We start from the raw sequence: 23,202 nt of genomic DNA on the forward strand, positions 1-23,202 counted from the left end.
CGCGCACAGTCCGACGGGAAGCGAAACCGTGAGGCCTAGGCGACTGACTTATTTTGTCTACTTCAAGCAACCGTACCTCGAGGAAGGTGTCATCCCTTCGCGTCGCATGTGAATTTGCGTCACCCTGCTTCTTGGTTTGAGCGTCTGGCGCAGAGAGGCAAGTAAGTGGAACGGAGCGCTGGGAAAGTCTGGCAGGTTGGAGAAGACGCAGCTCCCTCAATCAACCAAGGAACAAGCAGGAAACCAAGAACGCGGAGGAACAAGGGGTTTGAGAGCCAGGAGGGCGGCGGCGTGGCAAAGGCGCCTTAGCCTTTTCTCGCGTGCAGGCCACGCTCCTTGGTGCAATTCTCAGCACTGGAAAAGTTGCGTGGATTTGAGAATAGTTTCAGTATATTTCTTTTCTAATAGCGGTCGACCACAGACGGCTGAGAATTCAGTGAGGAGAGAGTTGCTTCTATTGGTCCCTTATCCCCTAGTTTATATTCCTAGATTTTCATAGCCTTAACTTCTGGCTGTGAACTCCGAAGCTTAGTATTGAACAGTAGACAATTTTGTTTTGCCTTTCTTTCTCGATTATTGTTTAATACCTTGGGAAGCTTCCAGTTTTCTGAGAACCGAACCTGTTTACTTGCTATTGTAATTCTTTTTTTATTATTATTATTAAAAAGTTTTTATTTTCCATTTATTCATACAAAATACAATTAAATTCCTAACCATTGGTACCGCCTGCCCATTCCCCCCAGGCTGCGTCCACCCTCTCTAATCCTTCCCCACTTCCCTCCTCTTTCTCTCCTCCCCTCCTACTCTCTTTCCCTCCCCTTCTCCTCTAACCATCCTACTTCCTCCCTACTCCTTCCTCCCCTCTCATCCCTCTCACACACATGAATGCAGCGTAGGGGAAATGCCCAAGCGTTTACCATGACTATATTATCATTACCCACCCTCAACCCTCCCCCCCTCGCTTCCCAGAGCAGAGTACAGGGTTATTAATAAGAAAGTTAACAATAATTAAAAAAAGAAAAAAGAGGAAAAAAATCATACTTAACCTTTAACTCCTCTTAAATTAAGTCATATAAACAAGTCTCTAAACAGTTACTATAAAATTTACCCCTAAAATAAATGAAACTTTATAGTCCCATATTTTTTCTGAATATAATCTATCCATCTTCTCCATACAATAATATAACTTTCTTGTGTATGATCCTTCAAATAAGCAGAAATTTTTGCCATTTCTGCAAAGTTAGAAACTTTAAATATCCATTCTTCTAAAGTAGGCAACGAGTCCTTCTTCCAATACGAGCCTACTAATAACCTTGCTGCAGTTAATAAATTCAACATTAAAGTAGTTTCTTTGTCATTTAAATCCACAAAGATACCCAATAGGAATAATTGAGGGGTGAACTTTATCTTCCTTTTAAAAATCTTTTGAATGTTCCACCAAATCATAATCCAAAAAGCCTTTACCTTTTTACAATTCCACCAAACATGAAAATATGTCGCATCCATATTACCACATCTCCAACATTTGGGTTGTAAATTTGGATACATACAAGATAATTTTTTAGGATCTAAATGCCATCTGTAAAACATTTTATAAAAATTTTCCCTCAAATTTTGAGCTTGTGTAAATTAACATTTCTAATCCAAATTGTCTCCCATAAGTCCAATGGGATCGGATCCTGGATATTCTGAGCCCATTTAATCATACAGTCTTTAACCAATTCTGTTTCAGAGTCTAATTCTATTAAAGCATTGTAAATTCTTTTTATATGGGCCTGACTCTGATCTTTAATCTGAATAACCAGATTTCCATCTTCTAATGTTATTTCTTCTTTTTTATCTACAGTCCACCTGTCCACTATTTGTAAATATTGAAACCATGACTGTAGAATATTTTCTTGCCTTAATACATCTAGAGATTTTAAATGCCAATCCGAACCTGACCAAGTTAATAATTCTTTATACGAAATTTTATCAAAATTCATCCCCTTAGAAATCCCCTCAATTGCATGTCTAGGAATGCCCCAGATAGGTATTTTATAATTTAACCTATAATAATATTTTTTCCAAACTCGAAGTAAGGCACTCCTCAAAATATGTGATTTGAAAGCCCGGTCCACTTTCTTATTAAAATTAAATATGCATGCCAACCATACATTAAATCTCACCCTTCAAGAACAAGAATATCCTTATTTGTTAAATTAAGCCAATCACTTATCCAAGTTAAGGCGGCTGCATCATAGTATAATTTCAAGTTAGATGCTTTAAGTCCTCTTCTTTCTCGGGCATCTTGCAAAATCTTAAACTTAACCCTTGGTTTTTTCCCAGCCCAAATGAATTTATTGATACCCTTCTGCCATTCCTCCAAATTTACATCTTTTTTTAAAATAGGTATCATCTGAAACAAGAAAAGAAACTTTGGTAGAACATTTATTTTTACAGCTGAAATTCTCCCCAACAATGACAATTGCAGTTTTTTCCAGTCATTTAAATCCTTTTGCACTTTTGCCCATAGTAATTCATAATTATTTTTATACAATTTTCCATTTGACGCAGTTAAATATACTCCCAGATATTTAACCTTTTTCACCATCTGAAAACCTGTGGCTTTAACCAAACTTTCCTTGTCATTGGCTAACATATTCTTAGATAATATCTTAGTCTTATGGTTATTAACTTTAAAACCAGAAACTTTTCCATACTGTGACAATCAACCGCTCTAATCGGTTCTTCCAAAATCAAAACCAAATCATCCGCAAAAGCCCGTAATTTATACTCATTTTTTCTTATCTTTATGCCCTTGATTTCCGTTGATTCTCGAATCTGGATCAACAAAATCTCCAATGTCAAAACAAATAACAATGGAGATAATGGACATCCTTGTCTTGTCCCTTTTTCAATATTAAAAGTCTCAGTCAATCCCCCATTAACAACAATTTGAGCAGATTGTTGCCAATATATAGCTTTAAGTGCATGTAAAAAATTATCCCCAAAATTCATTTTTTCTACCAATGAAAATAAGAATTGCCAATCTAATTGATCAAAGGCTTTTTCAGCATCCAAAAATATAAAAGCCACAGGAATCTGATTGTTCTTGCTATTGTAATTCTTGTGTGGGCAAATGTACAAAATTGGAGGAGTGAATTAAAATGTATTTAAAAAAAAAAAAAAACACTCCTAAACTAGTAATCTTTTATTTTAAAATTAACTTATGAGACTTTTTTTAAAAAAAAAAACATTTAATCAAGCAAGAAAATCTCTTCATTTTCTTTGTCTACAGTAGTTTATTCAAGAAGTTTAGCAACTGAGACAAAATTGAACACTTAGAGGCCAAACTAAATTTAATATTTTGGATAGCTTTCAGAAATTGCAGTCACATTTACTTAAAGTGCAAAGCCAACCTAATTACTGTACTAAATTTAAGTGTTCAGTTTTGTCTCATTTGGGAAATTTTGGCCCAAGTTGGTTCAGTCTTGCAGTACTCAGTCCTCTCATTTTTATTTTAGATTTAGTTAGGCTATCACTTCATTTGGAAAACAGATGACTGTACTAACTGCAGCAAAAAAAAAACAAAAAACCAAAACATCTTAAACTGATTGCAGTTGATCTCATGTACTGTACTGATTAATGAATTCATTTAACAAGTTAACAGCTCTGTTCTGGTTTTCTTTTTTAGGTTCAAATACGTTTTTCTAAGTAAGATATCGTAAAGAGACAGCAAGATGAACAGGAAAGTGGAGTATTTTATAAGGTCAATAAGAAGGCTACAGGCATGTCACAATGCAGGGAGATCTTTTCCTAGAAATGAAATCAAAACAACTGCATTTGGGATTAATGGTTATAAAAGTTCTGCACAAAGTATTCAATGTCCATTGTATGTTCCTTCTTGCTGGCTTCATTCTTCTATTTCAATTAGTTCTCAAAATACTTTTCTTTATGCTGGGAGCAGTGATGCAAATAAACAGGAAATAACTAATGATCTTGGCCATAAAGAGAAGTTTAAACCTGCTCAAGTGAACTTATCAGAGGAAGCTAGAAATACCATTGAAAAAAAGGATGAATTTGACATTTCCAAGGAATTTTTCAATGACCTTCAAAAATGTGTATCTCCTTGTGATGTACTAAACCTTACTGCAAGAAGTCTAATCTTTTCAAAATATATCAGTAGCTGTTTTTCAACTATGTGGACACTTAAAAAAAATACAGTCAAGAGTCAGAACTATGATGAGACAAAGACGATGCTTGAACACCCTCAGTTTCAACAGCTCTGCCAGTGTGTGATGGATGAAGCTAAGTACATGTATAGCAATGATTTGGCACACACTCTACTTTCTGTGGTAAAATTAGGAGTTCCACAAAATACCTTGTTAGTTCAGACATTACTGAGGACTTGCCAGGTAAGCAAAACAAACAACAACAAAAAACAATCTAGACAAAATTTAAGGATGTTTTAAAATAAGGAACAGTTCTGGCTTAAACAGTTAAATTTGTTATTTAGTATGTCTCAATTTATATATTCTTTTGTCTTTAAAAAATAACCTAAGACATTTCAGTTTTATCATCTACGCGTTGAATCTACTATTAATCTATGATCATGGGCGCTCCGTCACGAGATTTTTAAGAAGAGGCTAGATAGTCACTTGTCTGAGATGGTATAGGTTCTCCTGCTTGAGCAGGGGCTGGACTAGAATACCTCCAAGGTCCTATCCTGTTCTATTCTACTCCAGTCTACTCTACTCTATTCTACTCTACTCTCTACTCTATTCTATTCTATTCGTCTGTACTCCATCTGAAAATGGAACTGAATTTAGGACTTATTTCCAAATTGATATGCATCTCTGAGCAGATGCCTCACTTAGTCAATCAGAATTGGAACTAGTTTGTACCCAGGAATTTTTCAGAAACTATCAGACCAGGAATCTAGACTAGAAAGATTATTTTTAAAGAATAAAGTCCCAGAAAAATGTTGAATTTTGGGCAGCCCTAGGTACTCTGTAGGTGGGTGAATAAGAAGATACGAAAGGTTGAAGGGAGCTTCCTTATGTTTTGATGTCTTTATGACAGCTGATAAACAGCAAAAATCGCAGAACCCTTTTACTTGGACTCAAGCAGTCATTCATTGCAGGTGCCTAAGAGACATTTTTACAGTGGAAGAGCAGCTGATTTGGTTAGCTAGCACATGTAAGCATGGGTGATAATTTAGCATGTCTGAACTACCCTGTAGTACATGAGTGAGCAAAATTGTTAATTGAAGATAATCGAGGATAACATGCTTCCTTTAGCCCAGTTTCAAAATGAGCTGTATGCACGAGATTTGGTAGACTGGAAAGAACTTTCTCTCCTATTCCTTACTTGTTTATCTCTGGCCTTACTTACTACTTCTTTCAGCCTGCCTACAATGCAACCCAAAACCCCATTCCCTATCACTGAGGGAATGGGGACCTTAACAAAAGTTGGCTTACCCTATTACAATATATTAAGCACTGGGGTTAAATTTCCTGGACTGGCTGTATATTTCTTCTGTATCTGAGACAAAGGGAAAAGAAAAAGCTATTGGGCAATCTCATTTTTAAAAATAATCTCATTGACATTAATAAGATTAAAATGAACTATTCAAAGTCATTTAAACTGATCTACAGTGTGACTATGAATCCAAATGTCCCTCTTAAGTTCTCAATACTTTATTGCTTTAAGTCAGGGGTGTCAAACTGCCGGCCTACAGGCCGGATGCATCACGCAGAAGCTGCGCCCACCCCAGCTCCGGTAAGGGGGAAAAAGTTGCGATATGTCATGACACGTCACGTGACGCGGCAAATTTGACATCCCTGCTTTAAATCATCCATGTTATTTGTAGTGAGCAATGGTTTCATTTAGCTTGAAAGAGTCAGAGAAAAAGGGAACAGAGTTCCAGAAATATCTCTCTCATCACTGTCTTCAGTAGCGTAGCCGGGTGGGAATGGTTAGCAGCAGTGAGTAACACAGTTGGGATTGCCACTTTTATTAGCTCCATGGACATTATCCCTTTCCCTGTATGGCATTTCGGCAGAGCAGCCAAATGCTGATTCTGCTCCCAGCTTTCTGGTTTATAGCTAGGAAAGAAATGAAAACTCCTTTGCGCTACCGCCATACTGCACGGAACCCTATATTGAGCAGGGCTGTGCTGTGGAACACTTGTTCTTTTTTAACATTAGAGAAACTAACTGAGAGAATGAGAATGCTCACTGTACAATTAATAAAGCACTTATAAAGGTGGTACTGTACATTGTGGCTCTTTCCCCATAACCTCATCCCGCTAGGACAAGCCCATCTTACTTGTGCTAGCAGAGAGGGCCCTACTTCAGATCCCCTTGGTCAAAGAACTCCGACTGCCAGGATCCAGAAGCAGAGCCTTCTCTGCTGCAGTGCTTGCCCTTTTACCCTCTATGATCTGCTCCTGCCCTCCTATCACTCTTCAGAAGACTTGGCGCTGCCAGTTGGCCTGGGCACCGAATGGAGGAGTTCCACGCTGGAGGTGGCTGCTGAGTTGATGGCAGAAGCCACCTCCCCTCTTGCTCTCTGCTCTCCGCCCGTCCATCTTTTTGTTATCGTATTGATATATTCTCAAGTTCTGTCATTTTTTTTTTTCAATTTTCTTTTTATTATTTTAAACTGCCTAGAATAGCCCCCTGGCAAGAGAGCAAGCAAATGAATTTAATTAATTAATTAAACAAACAAGTAAATAGGAGTAGGCTTTTAATTTGTTAATTTTTCCTCTGGCCTATGATTTTATGTTTCCATGAAAATCTTCTAAAATGACTTTCGAATCTTTCAATAGGAACGTATCAATGAATTTAATGATCAAAGTGTCTCAATTATTGCAAACACTTTGAAAGGCATGGAAAAATGCAAGAACGTGGAAGCTCTTCAACTTGGACTACAGTAAGAAAAGACTTTAATTAAGTTTGTACATTGGTACTTACCAGTTTTGGGGCACGCGAGTGGGAGAAGTTTCTTCCTAGTTAAATAGTTGTAGCTTATTCCAGATTATATCTGAACCCAAATATCTTGAGCTTAGTCTTAATTCCAGTTCAAATTATAGGTTTTAGTAAACTTTAATTAAGACTAATCATAGTTTAATATTCCGATGAAGCACTCATCAGATTTTTATTGGAATTAGGAATATTTTTCTCCTTGTGATAAGCAAGAGGAAAGGGAATTGGTGGCAGAGGTAGTACCTGAGGTTGAATTTAGTGATGCATCCAAATGTGTCCATAACTAAAAGGAACAAGAGTTTAGAACTGTGAATTTAAATTGATTAAATAGCCAATAGGATATTAGAAAATTAAATTATACAGGTTAAATATGAATTGAAACTTTGTGTAAAATTGCTTCAGAATATAAAATGGAATATAAAGGAAATGTATGCATTTATTTAGCAGCAAGCCACATTAAGCTAATGGGCAATTATTGACAAATATACATAAGATCAATTTTTACTTTCTTAGACCAAATTCAACATACCATGATTCTGACTAAGATATAAATGAAGAATTTAACAGGATACTTTTCAGTTTATATTATATTAATCTCTGGTGTAGTTCCTGAGAAATTTTAGTGTCCATATCCAGGCTATCCACTGTTATTTGTTTCTGGATATTTGTTTATCCCATTTTTAATTTTTTTCAATAATAAAGGCATCTTATAATATTAGAGAGCATATCTATATCTGTCTGTCTATTATCTATTGCATACCACTAACATCAGAATTGAAATTGTCATAAAAATGAATGAATAATTAAAGGTTTGGTGGAAAAGCTGTATTTTTAATCTTCCTAAGTATTGGCTGAGTGGAGATCAAATACATCTCCTTAGGGTGCCCATTCCACAGCCTGGGGCCCATGCAAAAGAAGGCCTTCCTGACCTACTAGATAATAAAATTCTATTAAAATCTGATCTGAAGAGGTTTTTTTCTACTGATCAAAGAAGGCATGTTCATAGTCGGACATGTAGTTCTCAGTATAGTCTGGCACTAACTAAAGCGTTAAGCACTTGAAGGTCAATGCCAAACAACTTGAATTAGGTCAGAAAACCAACCATTAGCCAGTGCAGTTCTTTCAATATGGATCTTATGGATTATATGATCTGTGCAACATTTTGCATCAGTTGCAAATTCTGGCATTTTTTGAGGGTACATATATCTCATATATACCGGATTGCAGTATAAGTAGTTCTTCATTTATGACCACAGTTGAGACTGGAATCTCAATTGTTGAGCAAAGCTGTTGTTAAACAAGATGTCCATGTAATCATTTTGCTCAACAACTGTAATCCTGGCACTCCCGGTTGTGGTTCTTAAGTGATCACAGAGCTCATTAAGTGGACAGAATCCCAGGTAAGTGTGGGATGCCTGAGGGGGGGGGGTCTCTGGGAGGCTCTATGTAGGAGCTGAAAGTCTCTCTGGCAAAATGCAGTCAGGGTTTTCAGCTCCTAGGTCAGTGATGGCAAACCTTTTAGAGACCGAGTGCCCAAAAACTGGCCCCGCCCCTGCTCCATCTCCCTGCTCCGCCCCCCATCCCCCACCCCACCTGCCCACAAGACCACTCACTGCCTCCAGGGCCCACCAGCAGCGCTATGGCGGCCACACCCTCTGCCCGTATCCTGCAGCATCAACTGCATGATGGAGTGTGAGGGCACACTGCCTGGCTGCCATGTCCTTGGCTGCACTGCTCCATGTGGGCCACGCTCGATGGCGACTCTCCTTCAGGGGGGCTGCTGGAGAGGAGGGGGTCGTGGGGGAAGACAAGGCTGGAGCAATGGCACGTGTGCCCACAGAGAGGGCTCCGAGTGCCGCCTCTGGCACCCGTGCCATAGGTTCGCCACCACTGTCCTAGGTGGAGAGATATTCGCACACAGCCTGCACCGGGCCTCCCCAACCTCCCTTAAAGCACCTTGCACTTCTTTTCTTACCACCCTGCCTCTCCACTCAGGAGCTGAAAATCCTGTGACAGAAGGCAGCTTCCTTGGTCCCACAAGATGACATTTTTAATGGAGTGCATCACTGGCTGAATACATTGGAACAAGGAAAAAGATGGACACTGGAACTGAGTTAAGGCTTGTGCTGGATCTGATTGCACTCCTCAGCAAGGTGGTGTTTAAAAGTGCTCCTCGATCTCCAGTTGTCACAAGAGTTTAGAAGTGCCAGCTGTAGTGAGAATTTGCAACAATTAGAGCCAGTACCTCAAATGTAACTCTTCCTGAGCCAACTGGACTTAGCAATTGTTACCTGTGCCATGGTTATAACCCATGTAACTGCAGGTAGTCCTCAAATTACATTTTTTAAAAACAATTTTTGGAATCGGAACAAAGATACTTGACCTTACATCTGAAAGTACACTATTCCAGATGTGGGTGACTGCTACAGTGAAGATTTGTGTATTGGGGATTGTGATAATATATTCCTTTCCTTCTGGACCTTAACAAGGGAGGAAAGATCTTCTCAGAAAATCACCTTGTCCAGGAATGAAATATGTGAGAGATCAAAGCAATGTAAGGATGTCTCAGAATAATTATTAAAGACCCAGCACATATTTCAGGACATGTTAATGATCTGGTTTTGAGCATAAGATAGATTAGTAGTAAATTCATAGTTGATAGTGTTTCAATTCTCTTGTTAGGATGAAGGATCAATTTACATGATCTGTCCTTGGCAGCTAATAGAATCCAAGGAATTTCTAAATGCTTGTAGAGGGCTTTTTTTCTATAGTGGTTGGTAGTGTTGGTAGTTTTAGACTAGAAGTTAAAATGAGAGGGCTATTGATAGTATCTGGAATGCCAGTATCAGTTGTGAAGATCCTGGAAAGCATATTGATTTACCAAGCAGCTATAGGTGATGCAGCTAACTAATATATGATTAGGATATAGGTGATGTAAATCTTTCCATGAGTTTAACCAACTGTAGGTCAAAATACATAATCCTCTCTGCCTAATACCACCCAGCTCATGCTTTCGGATCAGCTTCAAGAGCTTCCTTGTGGATCTAACACTGGATTTTGTTTATAGTTCATTGGCAAGCAGTAAATCCTTCTGAGTGACAACTGGTTATCCTGATGTCTTCATAAAATAATTAGAGATTGTTGTTTATCCAGACCTTTAAAATACTTACTGTTTTATTTCTGTTGTTTAAAAGAATGAAGTTTTAATTTTGATTTTTTTAAAAACATTCTTGATTTTACTATAAAGTGCAATTGGCTCCTCTGAAAGGAAGATTAGAATATAAATAGTTATTTTTTTCTCCCATGCCCTCCTTTTTTGCTCAAGTAGAGCTTAATGGAAAAGTTTCAGATTTGAAAATACTTTAGCATAGCTTCCGACTTGGGAAGAATTAAGGAAACAGGTGAAGGTGGCAAAATTATTCCAGTGATTTAAATTAGATTTGAAACAGTTCATGGATTTTCCTTGGCCCAAATAATTTCAGAGGCTCAATAAAAAAAAGATTAGAAATTTAAAATATACAGACAGTATATATAACTTTGTGAAAAAGTACTTACTGCTGTTTATATTTCTTAAACTTGTGTATATCTTCGCAATTAAATATCAGAGATTCATGTGGGACAAAATACTATCAGACTGAAAACTAATACCACAGTTGGTATTTATTTCATAATGTTTAGTGACAATATTTTAAAAATCCAAAACATAAATACTTTCCCCAAAACTCTAGCAGGCATATTAACTCTATAGAACTTTCACGGAATGAAAAATGAAATCATACTTGTCTAAACCAGGCATATGACACAAAGGTAATTGAATGAAATATATGACACTGGCAACTTATCTAAGTGTGACAAACAGACAGGTTTAGGAGACGCTATGGAAATTTCCAATCCACAATTGTGTGTAATAAGTCTCCAAAATTAGCTGTACTTTTAATTTAATTTTCCTAATGCTTAAAATGTATTTCGTTTCAATTAGAAGATGTATAATGTCAGTCTGTGTGTGTGTGTGTGTACGTGCACACATACAATGATACCTGCTCCATTCGTTTATGTCCATTACATATTCTTTTTCTGAGTTTTTTTTTCTTAATAGGTTACTTTTACAAGAAAAAGTCCACAAAATATCAAACTTGTTTGTGTTGCAAACCATCATGCGCAGTATCGGGAAGGATGTACCACTGACGCTTAAGAGAAGTTTGGAGGTAAAAAATGGATACTGTTCTTTCATCTGTGTTTTCAATTATTGCATTAAGTTTGTATAAATATACATGCAGGTATCATTGCTTTTGTCATCACAGAGGAAAAATTCATTTATTTTAAGAGCTACGAATGTAAGGATCATGGAATATAGTCAAGGGCCTGATTAACTACCTATCTTTGATTATTTCTGCCTTTCCAGAAAAATCAGGTATGCAAGAGGTGTTCCAGGTCTCCAGGTATTGCTCTATCAAGAAATCTGTCTTTGTCATAGCACCTGTTCTCTAGAACAGCATTCCCACCCCGCCCCACCCCCCAAATCTGTAATGGTTCCCACACGGATAATTTTCCAGAAGTCTTTCAACACTTAGCTATTCTCTCTGGCCTTAAAACAGGGTGGTTGTTGAATCCTACAGTTTTCTTGTTTTACTTAATATTTATGGTCATCATGATCTGTTTTTCTATTTTATTTCTTACTTTTTTTGTAAGCTGCCCAGACTGGGTTTGAACTAGGTTGGCCTCTATATAAATAAATATTAAGTATTAAATCCTTACAGTTGTGGTACAACAGAAGTGATTTCTTTATTTCTGTGTTCTGTTTTTACAAGAACTTTGATAGAAGACATGTATTTTCATTTATTTGATTTATCTACAATAATTAATACATACATACATACATACATACATACATACATACATACATACATACTCCTCACATCCTGGACATAAAGTATTTCAACTTCTTCCTTCAAGACGATGCTATAGGGCATTGCACACCAGAACAATTAGACACAAGGACAGTTTTTCCCCCCATGCCGTCACTCTGCTTAAGAACTAATTCCTACAACACTGTCAAAATACTTAGTAAAGCTGTATTACTATGATACTCCTCATCTTTCCTATTACCTATCCTTATCTTCTTATGACTATAACTTTGCTGCTTGTATCTAACAAATTATATTGTGGTTTTTTGTACCCTAGTATGATTTATGTCAGGAGTGTCAAACTCAATTTTACTGAGGGCCGCATCAGCATTGCGGTTGCCCTGGGGGGGGGGGGCGGGTGGATGTGGCCAGAGTGGGTGCAGCCTACTGGGTGGGCATGGATGGAGTGGGTGTGGCCTACTGGGTGGGCATAGCCAGTTCTATATCATTCGTATCAAGGGTGCCTATGGGGGGCTGGGCAGGAGTGGGACAGATCTGAAGGTCTCTGGCAGAAGGGGGTGGGACCGGGGCAAGTGCCAAGATGGCCACCACAAATTTGTACATTGGCTCCCAGCTGGCTAGGGCCAAGGCAGCGGGGCCCATTCCCTCATTGTTTCCAGGATGGCTTTGCGGACCACATGAAACCACTTCGCGGCCACATCTGGCCCCCGGGCCTTGTGTTTGATATGTCTGATTTATGTTGTTTGCTTAGCTAGTATTCTCTGACTATCACTAAGTGTTGCATCTTATGATTTATGATGAAGTGTTGTATTTCATGATTTGTGATTAATGTATTTTCATGTTGTATATGATCATGACTATCACCATTACTTGTATGTACACTGAGAGCTTATGCATTGGAAACAAATTCCTTGTGTTTCCAACCACACTTGGCCAATAAAGAATTCTATTCTCTTCTGTTCTGTTCCTGCCCATTTCATCACAGCAACACCAGGTGGATAAATATATATAAAAACATAATACAAATAAGCATCAAATAACAGCATGAGTAGGTTTAAAGACAAACAGGCTAAAACAACATAATTATGAAATCACCATAACTGTATAGAAAGTTAGAAATGAAAAATAAGTATTCAGGTGTAAATGGCTAATTTTAAACCCCCCAAAATATGAAGTTGTTGACTACTTTTTACTTGAAATCTTCAAAGTAAAAGTAGGAGAAATATATTTGTTAACTCTCTGTGACAACAAACAATAATCTTATAATCCTTCTCTTGTAAGCCAATGATACTTCTGGCTAATTTGAAATTTATTTCAATTTAGAACAAGATGTTGAATCTGATGGGTCACTTGACTGTTCCAAACTCTTTTCACATGTTCAGGGTATTGGGTGAAATGGACTATCTCTCTGTTCCAATCCTGAATGCTTGTAGTAAGATAATAATAGGTAAGTCATGACAAATGTCTGAGATTGCTAATGTTCAAATCAGTTTATTTAATTATAACGCTTTTGAACCCAGTTTCTTTTAATTTGCCATAAGAGTTTACAGATAAGTATTTGCTTGCGAATAGCAAAACAAGAAAATAGAGAGTATATGTGGATTATGGTTGAACTGTTGAGTTCTTGGTGTTCTCTGAGCTTGATTGTTTTTCTGCAGATGTTTGCAGCATCCTGTGGTCAAGTGCCTGCAGTTGGTAACATTTTTTTTGCCAGAAACAGGGATCTACTTCTGTTTTCTGGCAAAAAAAGGTCCATTGCAGACAATGGGTTACTTAATAACCAAGGTGTTCACTTAATGACCAGCACAATTACATCTGTAATTTTGGGCTCAGTTATGGTTGAAAACCATTTATATCTGGAAATTTCCATATGGCCTATAGTTTATAAAACTAGACTTCTGCATTTATAGTGAAAGTAATAAATATTTAAGAGAATTGGCTCAAAAAGATCATTCTTAGATTACTTTAAATCAGCACCAGGGGCTTTTTGATTTTATTTAACAATAATTAATGGACATGGATAAGAAGGGTCAAACAGTTGGATGGCATGTTAATAAATTCTTCAAAAGAAAGAACTTCCACTTGACCAAATGTTGTTCTTTAGTTTTGTCAGTTATGTTGTATTTTCTGCTTCAGGATTTATCATGTCATTTCTTTTTACAAACTAAAAGCACAAATGTGTTTACCAGTGTTATCAACCAAGTGAATTTCCAATGTTAGTTTTCTTTGTATGCATTAGAAAACATTGAAGGAACTCAATTTTGGAACCTAATGAATGTTTTGAAAACTGGCAAACAATTAAGATACCAAAACAGGACACTTTATTCTGCATTAGCTGATTATGCCACATCAGTCTTCTATACATGGAAAAGAAATGAGGTGAATATGTAGGATGTCACTAGTCATATTACTGGCATTCTCAATAGTAAATTAATGGTAGCATGGAATCTTAATATTGTTTTTAATTTTATTTTAGATTCACGATATTATTTAGGATAGTTCCTGTAACTACAAATAGGAATGGTGAGAGGTGTTGCAATTGGACAATATGCTTAATCTGTTTATTCTATAATTTCACAAATATATGCTGAACTATGAATAATGTGAATAAAAGGTTTTTGTTTCATCTAAAAAGTTATCAGGAAAGTGAAAATAGATAGGAAAGAGGTAAATAAAAAATTAAGTATAATAGGATTCTTTAAATGGATGACTGGATTTCAATGTGTTGAGTGCAATATGATGTTTTTGTAGTCTAGTGATTTGGGACAGATTTAATTCTTCCATGTGTTTAGAGATACAGTGGTAATTTGCAATCCAATCTAAAAAGGTCTCCAATGCAGCCCATGATTATAAAATATAGTGACAGTGTAATAATAAGTCCATACAAAATTTCACCCTCCATTAGTGATAAAATCAGAAAAATATAATCAAATAGAAATAGATACATCAGTCACCAGATATATGGTTTGTTAAAATAATATTTATTAAGTGCTTAGTAAAAGAGAATTTAGACTGTTTAATCTGACTACTACTATTCTCCCACGTTACAGTTGAGCTTCCTGTGAGGCTGGAAGTCATTTGAAAAAGAAAAGTGGGGGAGGGGAGGGGGAGGGACATTGGTTTGGTACTATATGTTCTGAACAGCAAATGGTAGACACTATTTTTTCATTCTCCAGGAGTATTTTTCCCAGCCATTTTGCTTTAATTTGAATTCAATTTAAAGTAAACTAACAATTTATAAGTAATAATGGTTACTCTAATGCATATCATAACTTTTTTCTGTATTATGAAAAATTACAGTTTGGAAAGGCTTTGAGTAGTTAACAGTTGGGCTTTAGAGAATGCAACCAGGCTATTATTATAGCAGATTAATTTCATATTATTTCATAAAGGACCAAGGGGAGAAATTTGCCCGAGAAGCAAAGGATTGTGGAATAGAGATGCAGGAAAGCAAAAAGAAATTTGCTTCTCTTTTCAATTGTATAATCTCAGGCCCAACAACCTTTTCAACTATTTTTTTTTTTTAAAAAAAATCCCTTAATAAAATTGTCTCGATATATGCACATTATTTTAACTTCTTTTTATTTCAGGTAATTATGTTACTTTCAGCCTTTGAAAATCTTAGTATTCATCCAGTCCAACTGATGGATAAATTTCTTGAGGAAGTGATGCTTCATCCAGAGTCCTTGAACCTGAAAGATATTATAATTATTTTACGAGTCTATTCCAATTTCAATCACCTCTCCAGTGGCCAAAACCAACAGTAAGTTATTCTTTACTAAATACTCATTTCAGAAATAATTTCTGAAACATTTCTGGTCATTTGTGAATAATCTCAAATTTGCCACTAAATTAATATATAAAATTCTTTAATGGTGTGAGTATTATAACATGGGTATTCAAATTTTGCATTACTACAATCCAGTAAAGGATGTCTATGATGACACATTAACACCCCCCCCCCCGAGTAAAACAAAAAACAGAACATAAACATTTTTATTTTTATTTTCTTGTTTGATTTTAACAAATATTTGAAAGGGGAAATGAAAGGACAGAAGAGAAGAGGAAAATAGAAAACAGATTTACAAGTCGTATAAGGTTGAATAAACTCATAATAACATTAGATTTGTAATGCATATAAAATTGACTTTCATTCATTCACTCCCTGAGATTTACAGGGTGCCTCAGTGTGTTACAACTCTGGGCAACTTACAAAATACAATAAGAAATCTGACAGAATATATCATTAAAAGAGAATCCAAGGAAAGTCAAAGTTACTTAACATACCAAAACATTCACCACCCCTTCAAAGCAGGGGCTAGAGCATAGAGCACTTTGCAGCCAAATCAAATCCATAATCAGTAATTAATGGAGGCAATCGATATAATAAGAATGGTCAATCAGAATAAAAAATTGGAGTTTCTATCTAATAAAGAAAATCTGTCATAACAAATCAGGCAAAATCTAATATTATAAAAAGCCTTAAACCCCAATTTTGGACTTAGTCCTAGTGGTAGAAACAATATTTTGAATGTGAAGGGGGAGCTGCCTTGGTCTGCATAATTCCTGAATCTGGATTTCCCTTTCAGGATAGCCTTCAGAGTAGCCTCTTGTTCATCAAGATCAGGAGAAAAGAGGGAAAAGGCTCTTTCCTTGTCTGGGCTGCTCTAGGTACCCAAGTACTGTTGTTAAACTGCTGCTGCTTACAGGACATTGGTAGACTAAAGACTGGGGCAAATTTCTCCAGCACTGCCCATGAGGGAACATGTGCATCTGTCGTTCGGGAATAGTTACACAGGCATTCTTTTTATATGTCAGCGAATGTTAGCGTTTCCTGCTTGACCGTGCCTTGCCTTCTTCCTCCTCACAGCAGGAAGTAGGAACCAATCAGCAGGGTGCACGTCTCACACAATATGCAATTGGGATTCAGGAGGTGTTTGCTTTGGCCCGTCTGCAGCCCTTTGCAACCTCCACTTACCCATAAATCCCTTTGCAATGGAGGCATGCAGTGATGGCTATTGGTAGTTACGGGCAATGCTAAATCAGTCTTAAATGACTTTTGGACCTCTCTCTCACGGAGCCTTCAGGAGCCTGGCCTTTTTTTTAGTACCGGCCTTGTGCTTGTAAATCCCTTCCCCTCTGTAAATATTCTTTCTGCAGAATAAGCATTGGGCCAAGTGGTCTGCCCTTAAGGCATCATCATTCCTTCTTTGAAAATTAAATATAATGTATTTTTTAAAAGGATCGGCATCACTTGGGCTTCATACATCTTGCTCGAATATGCTGGGTTGGTTGGTTTACATTCACTACAGATTTGCCTCAGTGTATCAACGTAATAAATGTCCTATAAAAATCATGGGCAGTGCTGATGCTGTTGTGGTTTGCTTAATTACCAGGATAAAAACAGACCATAGTCAGGTGCAGCAAATTATATTCTATCTTTGAAAATGAATATTAAAAATTGAGATATTATAATGATAATTTAAAAAGCTACCATGGTACAAGTATTTTTAATTTAAAAGGTAATTACAAACACATTATAACTTGTTCTAGAAGTGGTGCTAATACTAAACAAATCAAATCTGAACATGATGGAAGAGCTATGTGTTTTATTTTGGATTGTGGAAGGAAGTTCCTATTGCAAAATAATGATATGTAAATATTTTCCTAATTATCTCATGAATATATAGCTATGAGTTGATATATAAGCTATTTGTAGATTTATTTAGCCTATTAGGAATTTATATATTTATTTACCTCCATTTTTAAAGGTTTTTTGACTCTCTGAATAGTATATTGAATAAACATCTACATGAGATTGATAATACAGATTTACTAAGAGTTGTATATTCATTCTGTCTTGGTGGATATCTTCCCCAACTTGCTCTTAATCAACTGCTTCAAGAGGAAATCCTCAGTGATCTAGTAAAATCAGGTTAGAGATTATTTTATTTTTGTTTTCTTTCTTTAATCTGTGATGATCATATCTATGTATGTAATTTTCTATGAAGACAAATTAAAACAGTCTTGATGTAGATGTCTTGGCATGTATGTATGCATGAAAGTTTGTAACATCCAGAATAATGTGTTGTGTATCTATTGTATACTTTTACAACAACAACAACTTGTTCTGTAGATAGTATAGGCTGAAGTTGATGGTGGGACTAGTCCCTCAATTTTCTTGGCAAGGGTGTCTGCTTTCCAGGACTGAGAGAGAGTGATTGGCCCAAGTTCACCCATCTGGCTTTGTCCCTAAAGCAGAACTAGAACTCATAGTCTCCCATTTTCTAGCCTGATATTTTAACTACTACAACCACTACACCAAAGTGGCTGTCTTTTAAGTTGTTTAGCATGGAAAAATAATAATAGAAGACTACAAACACTCATGAGTTTACACAAAAAAATAAATGTAAAAATGCATAAAATTTCATGATTAGTATATAATCATTACAATATACTGGTATATACTGTAAGAGGGATAGCTATATTAATTTCACGAATGTACTTTAAACAAATGGTTAAGTAGATGTTAGCATTTTATGAAGCAGTCAGTTTCCAATATGTGTTTTTTCTCTCTCTCAACAGCAACTCCCATATGAATATGGGGAGTTTAATTTTCAGCCTTTCAGCTATGCCATTGGTCAAGCAGATTTACCTCTGTTCTGTTTTGTTCTGTTTTCTGTTTTGGAAACAAAATTAAGTATGTACTACTGCAAAAAAAAATTAGAGAGGATTCCCAGCAAGTACATCTTTGTAATTATAGTCAAGATTTAGTTGTATCCAAGGTGTTGAAAACCAGTAGACGTACTTGAAAGTTATTAGGGAAGAAACTGAAGCTGGTTTCTTGTTTCCTATTTTATTTTAAAATGGCAGATAAAATTTGGACTGAGAACAAGGTTAAGTCTATAGATCAATATTTTGTTCTTTGTGTCTTTGGCATTTTTGTGAGATTATAAAAAGAATAAAACCTGACTAAAACCACTAATTAAAACATCTTTTGTATTCACATTTGGTTACGATACATTGGTGGTCTTGGAATTTCTTATTATTTTAATTAAATTAGATAATCCCCCTAACCCCAGGTTAAACCAATTTTTCAGTTGGAGAATTTTACAAATTTGGAATGAGGAATTGAAGTATTCTAATCTTCCAATGTGATGTCTTCAGGTTTTTAAAAAATTATTAAATATTTTCCTCGGGTTTTGAGGTGAGAATAATTCCCAAAATATTTTGTGTAAATGTTTCTATTGAACTTCTCGGGGATTGTTTCTAAAAGGCTATTTATATATTTTTCTATCCTAGTTGTTTCATAAATACGAAGATCTAGTAACAAATATTATGGCCATTGGCTGGAAATCCTACACATAGTCAAGAGAATGTTGACAAGGGAGATTTGTTTAAATATATTAATGTGCTGTTAATTACATCCCCAAAATTTTGAATTGATCTATTTATGAAGAACTTTGGATATATTATGCTTTGGTTGTTGTGAAAAAAAGATTATGTTCTTAGAATGACACTGGCACACCAGATTATAAAGAGCTACATGGTAAGCCATTGATTTGGTCTTTATCAACACAGTGGAAGGGACAAAGTACCGTATATGATTCTCTGTCAAACTTTAACTTAAAATTTGAGAAGCTTTAAATAGAGGAAACAATATGTTTCTTTTATTACTGCGCCCATATTTTTCTTTTTTGTCCTTTTCCCCTCTTTTTTGTACAGCACTTTTATATTTTGTTTTCTTTTGGTGTATTAAAACAATAAAAACAAAGTTAAAACATGTAAAGGGGATAAAAGACTCCTGGTAAAGGTAGTTATCAAGCTATATTCGTTTTATTTCTAGGGTGCAATGTGGGGAGAAGGTTGCAGACATCAAATTAAATTTGACCATGAGCTAATACTGATTGAGGATGCTGTTTCGAGCTTTCCCAAAGGCTTACGGAATTGAACAAATCTCCAGTATTTCATTCCAATATTTGAAAACATATGTTTTTCATTCTTAGGCAAAATATATGTCTTTATTCCAGCAGTAAAGCGTTCATTGGCTAACAGTTTTACTTTTAATTTCTTTTATATAGGAAAAAGTCTAAGTATGTTGTCTGCAATAAATGTTTGTCTAGAACTTGATGGAAATTCTTCCACAACATCAACAATTTTATCAGAGAAAGTGTCATCATTACCAAAGGAAATATTTGATTTTAGTTATCCTGAAATACAGGAAGCCCTGCTTACGCTTTTGGGAAATGAAAATTCGTTTCAATCACATGTACAACTGGCTCAAGGTTACTGCTTAGGTATGAAATGTCACAGTGTTATTATTGTCCAATATGGAGCATTTTCTTTGAAGCTTGAACAGGTGCTTTCCTATTGCTACTCAAATCATTTACTGATTTTAACATATATAAAACTCTGATATGACTAAAGCCCAGATTACTTTATTAAGGACAGTTCTTTATTTCAGAAAGTTATCCTTTAAATTAAGATATTTTTCAAATGCTACTTTTGCCCTTTCCGGTCATTTAACTTTTACTATACAAATGGTACCACTTAATGTGCAGCCTTTCACATTTTGTGAAAAATATGAAAATTGAATTGTCTTTTTAAAAATAATTTACATTTATTTATTTAAAAATAAATACATTTTAGATATTTTTATTAGAATATGTCCTTTTGTAAAGTTTTTCTTGGTTTTGCTCTTGATTTTTCCTTTGTAAAAGAAAGTCATAAACACAAAACATTAAAAAAATACCCATATGCATCTCTTTCTGATTTGCTCCTTTTTGAGGTTTGTCCTTTATTTTTTCCGAGAAAATATAATCACTCTAGAGATAAGTAGCCATATAAATCCATAACAATAAAATACATATAAACAGATATGGCTAAAGTACAGATTACTTGCCTGCTGCCCTGTAGCTATGAAGGGATTGTCTTGCTATCTCCTATTCCTCACCTCAAGGGGTGGGGACCCAGAAGAAGGCCATTTCTATGGTTACTCCATCTCCATTTAAATGCATTTTTCATTGGGAAAAACAACTAAAAGCTTGTAAGAGAACATTGGGATTAAGTGATTCACTTTCAGTCATTATTTTTGTGATGCTAGCTTTGAGCTGTTGTATAATTGCCTTGACCTAGCCCCCCCCTCACAAATATAAAATATTAAGCATAATGTTATAAAAGATAATGGAAGAAAAACTTAACACTTAATGGGGCAATCATGCTTATATGTAGATTTTAAAAGAAATTTAAAATTTCCTTTAAGAGACAATTTGTTTACAGTTTTAAAAATTTGATTTAAAGTTTTCTTGTTAATAAAAATATAATTTTATCACCCATCCTTTTTTACTGATAGTATGTATTTTGTTTCCATGCTTAACATGTGCTCATTGCTTCAAAGTGCAGAAGAATTCAGTGCTGTGTATGAAACCATATTAGTATGGAAAGATTTTGTCCAAACCCTCAGTTGTTTATAATCAGTTGTAATTTTTTTTCTCCATAACCAGAATAGTATTTCTCTTCATCGATGTTAGTAAAACAAATGTAACTTATTTGCATTTAATGTTATTGAAATACATTTTCCTTGTATTATTTTGAGAAATTCTGAGTGTATAGCAATTTATTTATAAAAATATAATGTTTGACTTTTTTTTAGATTTTGAAATTTTAATGGATACAAACCGAAAAATAGCATTGACAAGCACAGAAGCAAATCAGCTGAAAGGTGATCCCAACCTCAAAAGGTAATTTTATCTGAGTGTAGGTTTTACTTAGTTTGTTATTCAATAGGTTGAATTTCCAGGCACAATTGTTTAGATTTCATTATCTGTAGAGAAATAAAGACTTCATTTATGTGCAGACATCCAGATCTAAAGGCAAAATGTACATGTGGACACACTTCAAGAACCCATGCCATTTCCTGGGATTCAGCAGGTACCCTCTCCACCTGCTGTATGATCTCTGGAAAATAGAGGTGCATTTTATGTGTACACACAATAATTCATTGGAATGATCTATCTTTATCTTTTTAAACTGTCATTCTAAAGGCAATGGGTTTATAGCAGGGCTATAGGCATTAATCTGAAGGCTGTATCAGCCTTGTAGGACAGGCTTTGGTTACAGTTATCCAAATGAAGAGCCTTTGAAGTTTTCATCCTTATGTTGCTATATTGATATTTACAAGATTCTGCAGACTGCTATAATTAATTCTGTTATTATTGTAGGCATTTCTCTTGTTCTTGGTTACAGGATAGCAGTGCTGTGCCCACCTTCAGCTGCTTTCTCTAATCCCTCACAACACCCAAAGGGCAGGTTAGCAATGAAGATAAGACATTTAAATCAACTGGGATACCAAGTTATATTGGTAAGAAAACATGTTGTTGAAATTATTAAGGGAGAATAATATTGGAACTTGTCTTTTCCTAATGATAGAATGTCCTCACAAGCTCCAATCTTCTCTCCCCCCCCCTTTTCATTATGATTTTTGATGTAAGATTTGTGCTAATTTACTGTTAATTCTTTTCTCTTCTTTTTGTTGTTGTTGTTGTTGTCAAGGTTTCTTATAAGGAATTCCAAAAGCTGGAGAAAGAAGAGGCAGTTTTGTTCTTCAAAAGACAAATATTTTTGGCAGAAAAACATTTAGCACCTGAATAAAGTACTCAAGGTGGCTGAAATGAGTCTCTGGGAGCAAATCTAACTGAGTTCATTGAATTTTGGATTTTGAATATTTAATGATAGTAATTTCACTATTTTGTAGTTTAAGAAAAAAAACTCTGAATAAGATTCCGTAATATTCCTGTCTCTCAAATTCATATGAAAATGAAGAACATACATATGTAACTACAAATATATTTACCATACCCAGTGAATGCTAAATATTGGGTAGCAATAAACAATTTGATTGTTTTCATTCTCAGTAAGAACTTGATTGCGTAATAATTTATTGGCTTGCATGCAAATAAGTATTTTGTTCCTGTAGCTTCGTATTTATTTATCAGATGCCATTTTGAAGATCCACTGTAAAGTATAATAATCAGGGATATTTGTGTTTTTAAAATGTTTTGGGAGAAATGGTTTAGACTTGTTGGATTACTGCTTCTAACACTCCCAGCCAAGCAAACCAATGAAAAAGTTGGCTCAATTAAAGCTGAATTTGATCTTTTATGCCAGTGCCTTCATTTGTCCTACAGGTGGTGCTATATGCTTGGTCATAACTCATATTTAGGAAGACTTCTGTATTACTTTTGATTTACCTGTACAGAACTTTTGCTCCCGTTAAGAAAAGAGCTAGAGAACACATTTTTCTTCATTTCTGCTTTAATAGAACAAAACTTACCCAAAAATGTGTTTCTTGAGAAAAATTCAAAACT

At 35.4% G+C, this 23,202-nt stretch overlaps 1 protein-coding gene across 4 annotated transcripts; it reads left to right on the plus strand.

Moving 5' to 3' along the window:
• Positions 1-40: 40 nt before the first annotated feature.
• Positions 41-22,996, plus strand: FASTKD2 (FAST kinase domains 2). Of its 4 annotated transcripts, none has more exons than XM_039352869.1 (12): positions 41-161; positions 3,677-4,397; positions 6,815-6,918; positions 11,068-11,176; positions 13,160-13,283; positions 14,076-14,215; positions 15,427-15,599; positions 17,608-17,771; positions 19,918-20,133; positions 21,489-21,576; positions 22,082-22,196; positions 22,388-22,996. In XM_039352869.1, exons 2-12 carry the CDS (start codon positions 3,723-3,725, stop codon positions 22,484-22,486), a joined length of 2,007 nt encoding a protein of 668 aa, XP_039208803.1. In that variant the 5' UTR covers positions 41-161; positions 3,677-3,722; the 3' UTR covers positions 22,487-22,996. The 4 variants fall into 4 exon arrangements, with proteins under 4 accessions (XP_039208803.1, XP_039208806.1, XP_039208804.1 ...); XM_039352872.1 differs by having other exon boundaries at positions 91-157; XM_039352870.1 differs by lacking the exon at positions 41-161 and adding an exon at positions 172-436.
• Positions 22,997-23,202: the final 206 nt, after the last annotated feature.

The sequence above is a fragment of the Crotalus tigris genome, unplaced genomic scaffold, assembly GCF_016545835.1.
Source record: "Crotalus tigris isolate CLP2741 ecotype Arizona unplaced genomic scaffold, ASM1654583v1 scf7180000018485.2372832, whole genome shotgun sequence".
Lineage (NCBI taxonomy): Eukaryota > Metazoa > Chordata > Lepidosauria > Squamata > Viperidae > Crotalus > Crotalus tigris.

What these genes read in the sequence shown, in the direction of transcription:
- FASTKD2 (XM_039352869.1), top strand. Translation starts at nt 3,723, where the DNA reads ATGAACAGGAAAGTGGAGTATTTTATAAGGTCAATAAGAAGGCTACAG. An exon ending in GCTCTTCAACTTGGACTACA is followed by an intron (nt 6,919 to 11,067) that starts GTAAGAAAAGAC and finishes TTTTCTTAATAG; the next exon opens with GTTACTTTTACAAGAAAAAG. An exon ending in CGCTTAAGAGAAGTTTGGAG is followed by an intron (nt 11,177 to 13,159) that starts GTAAAAAATGGA and finishes ATTTCAATTTAG; the next exon opens with AACAAGATGTTGAATCTGAT.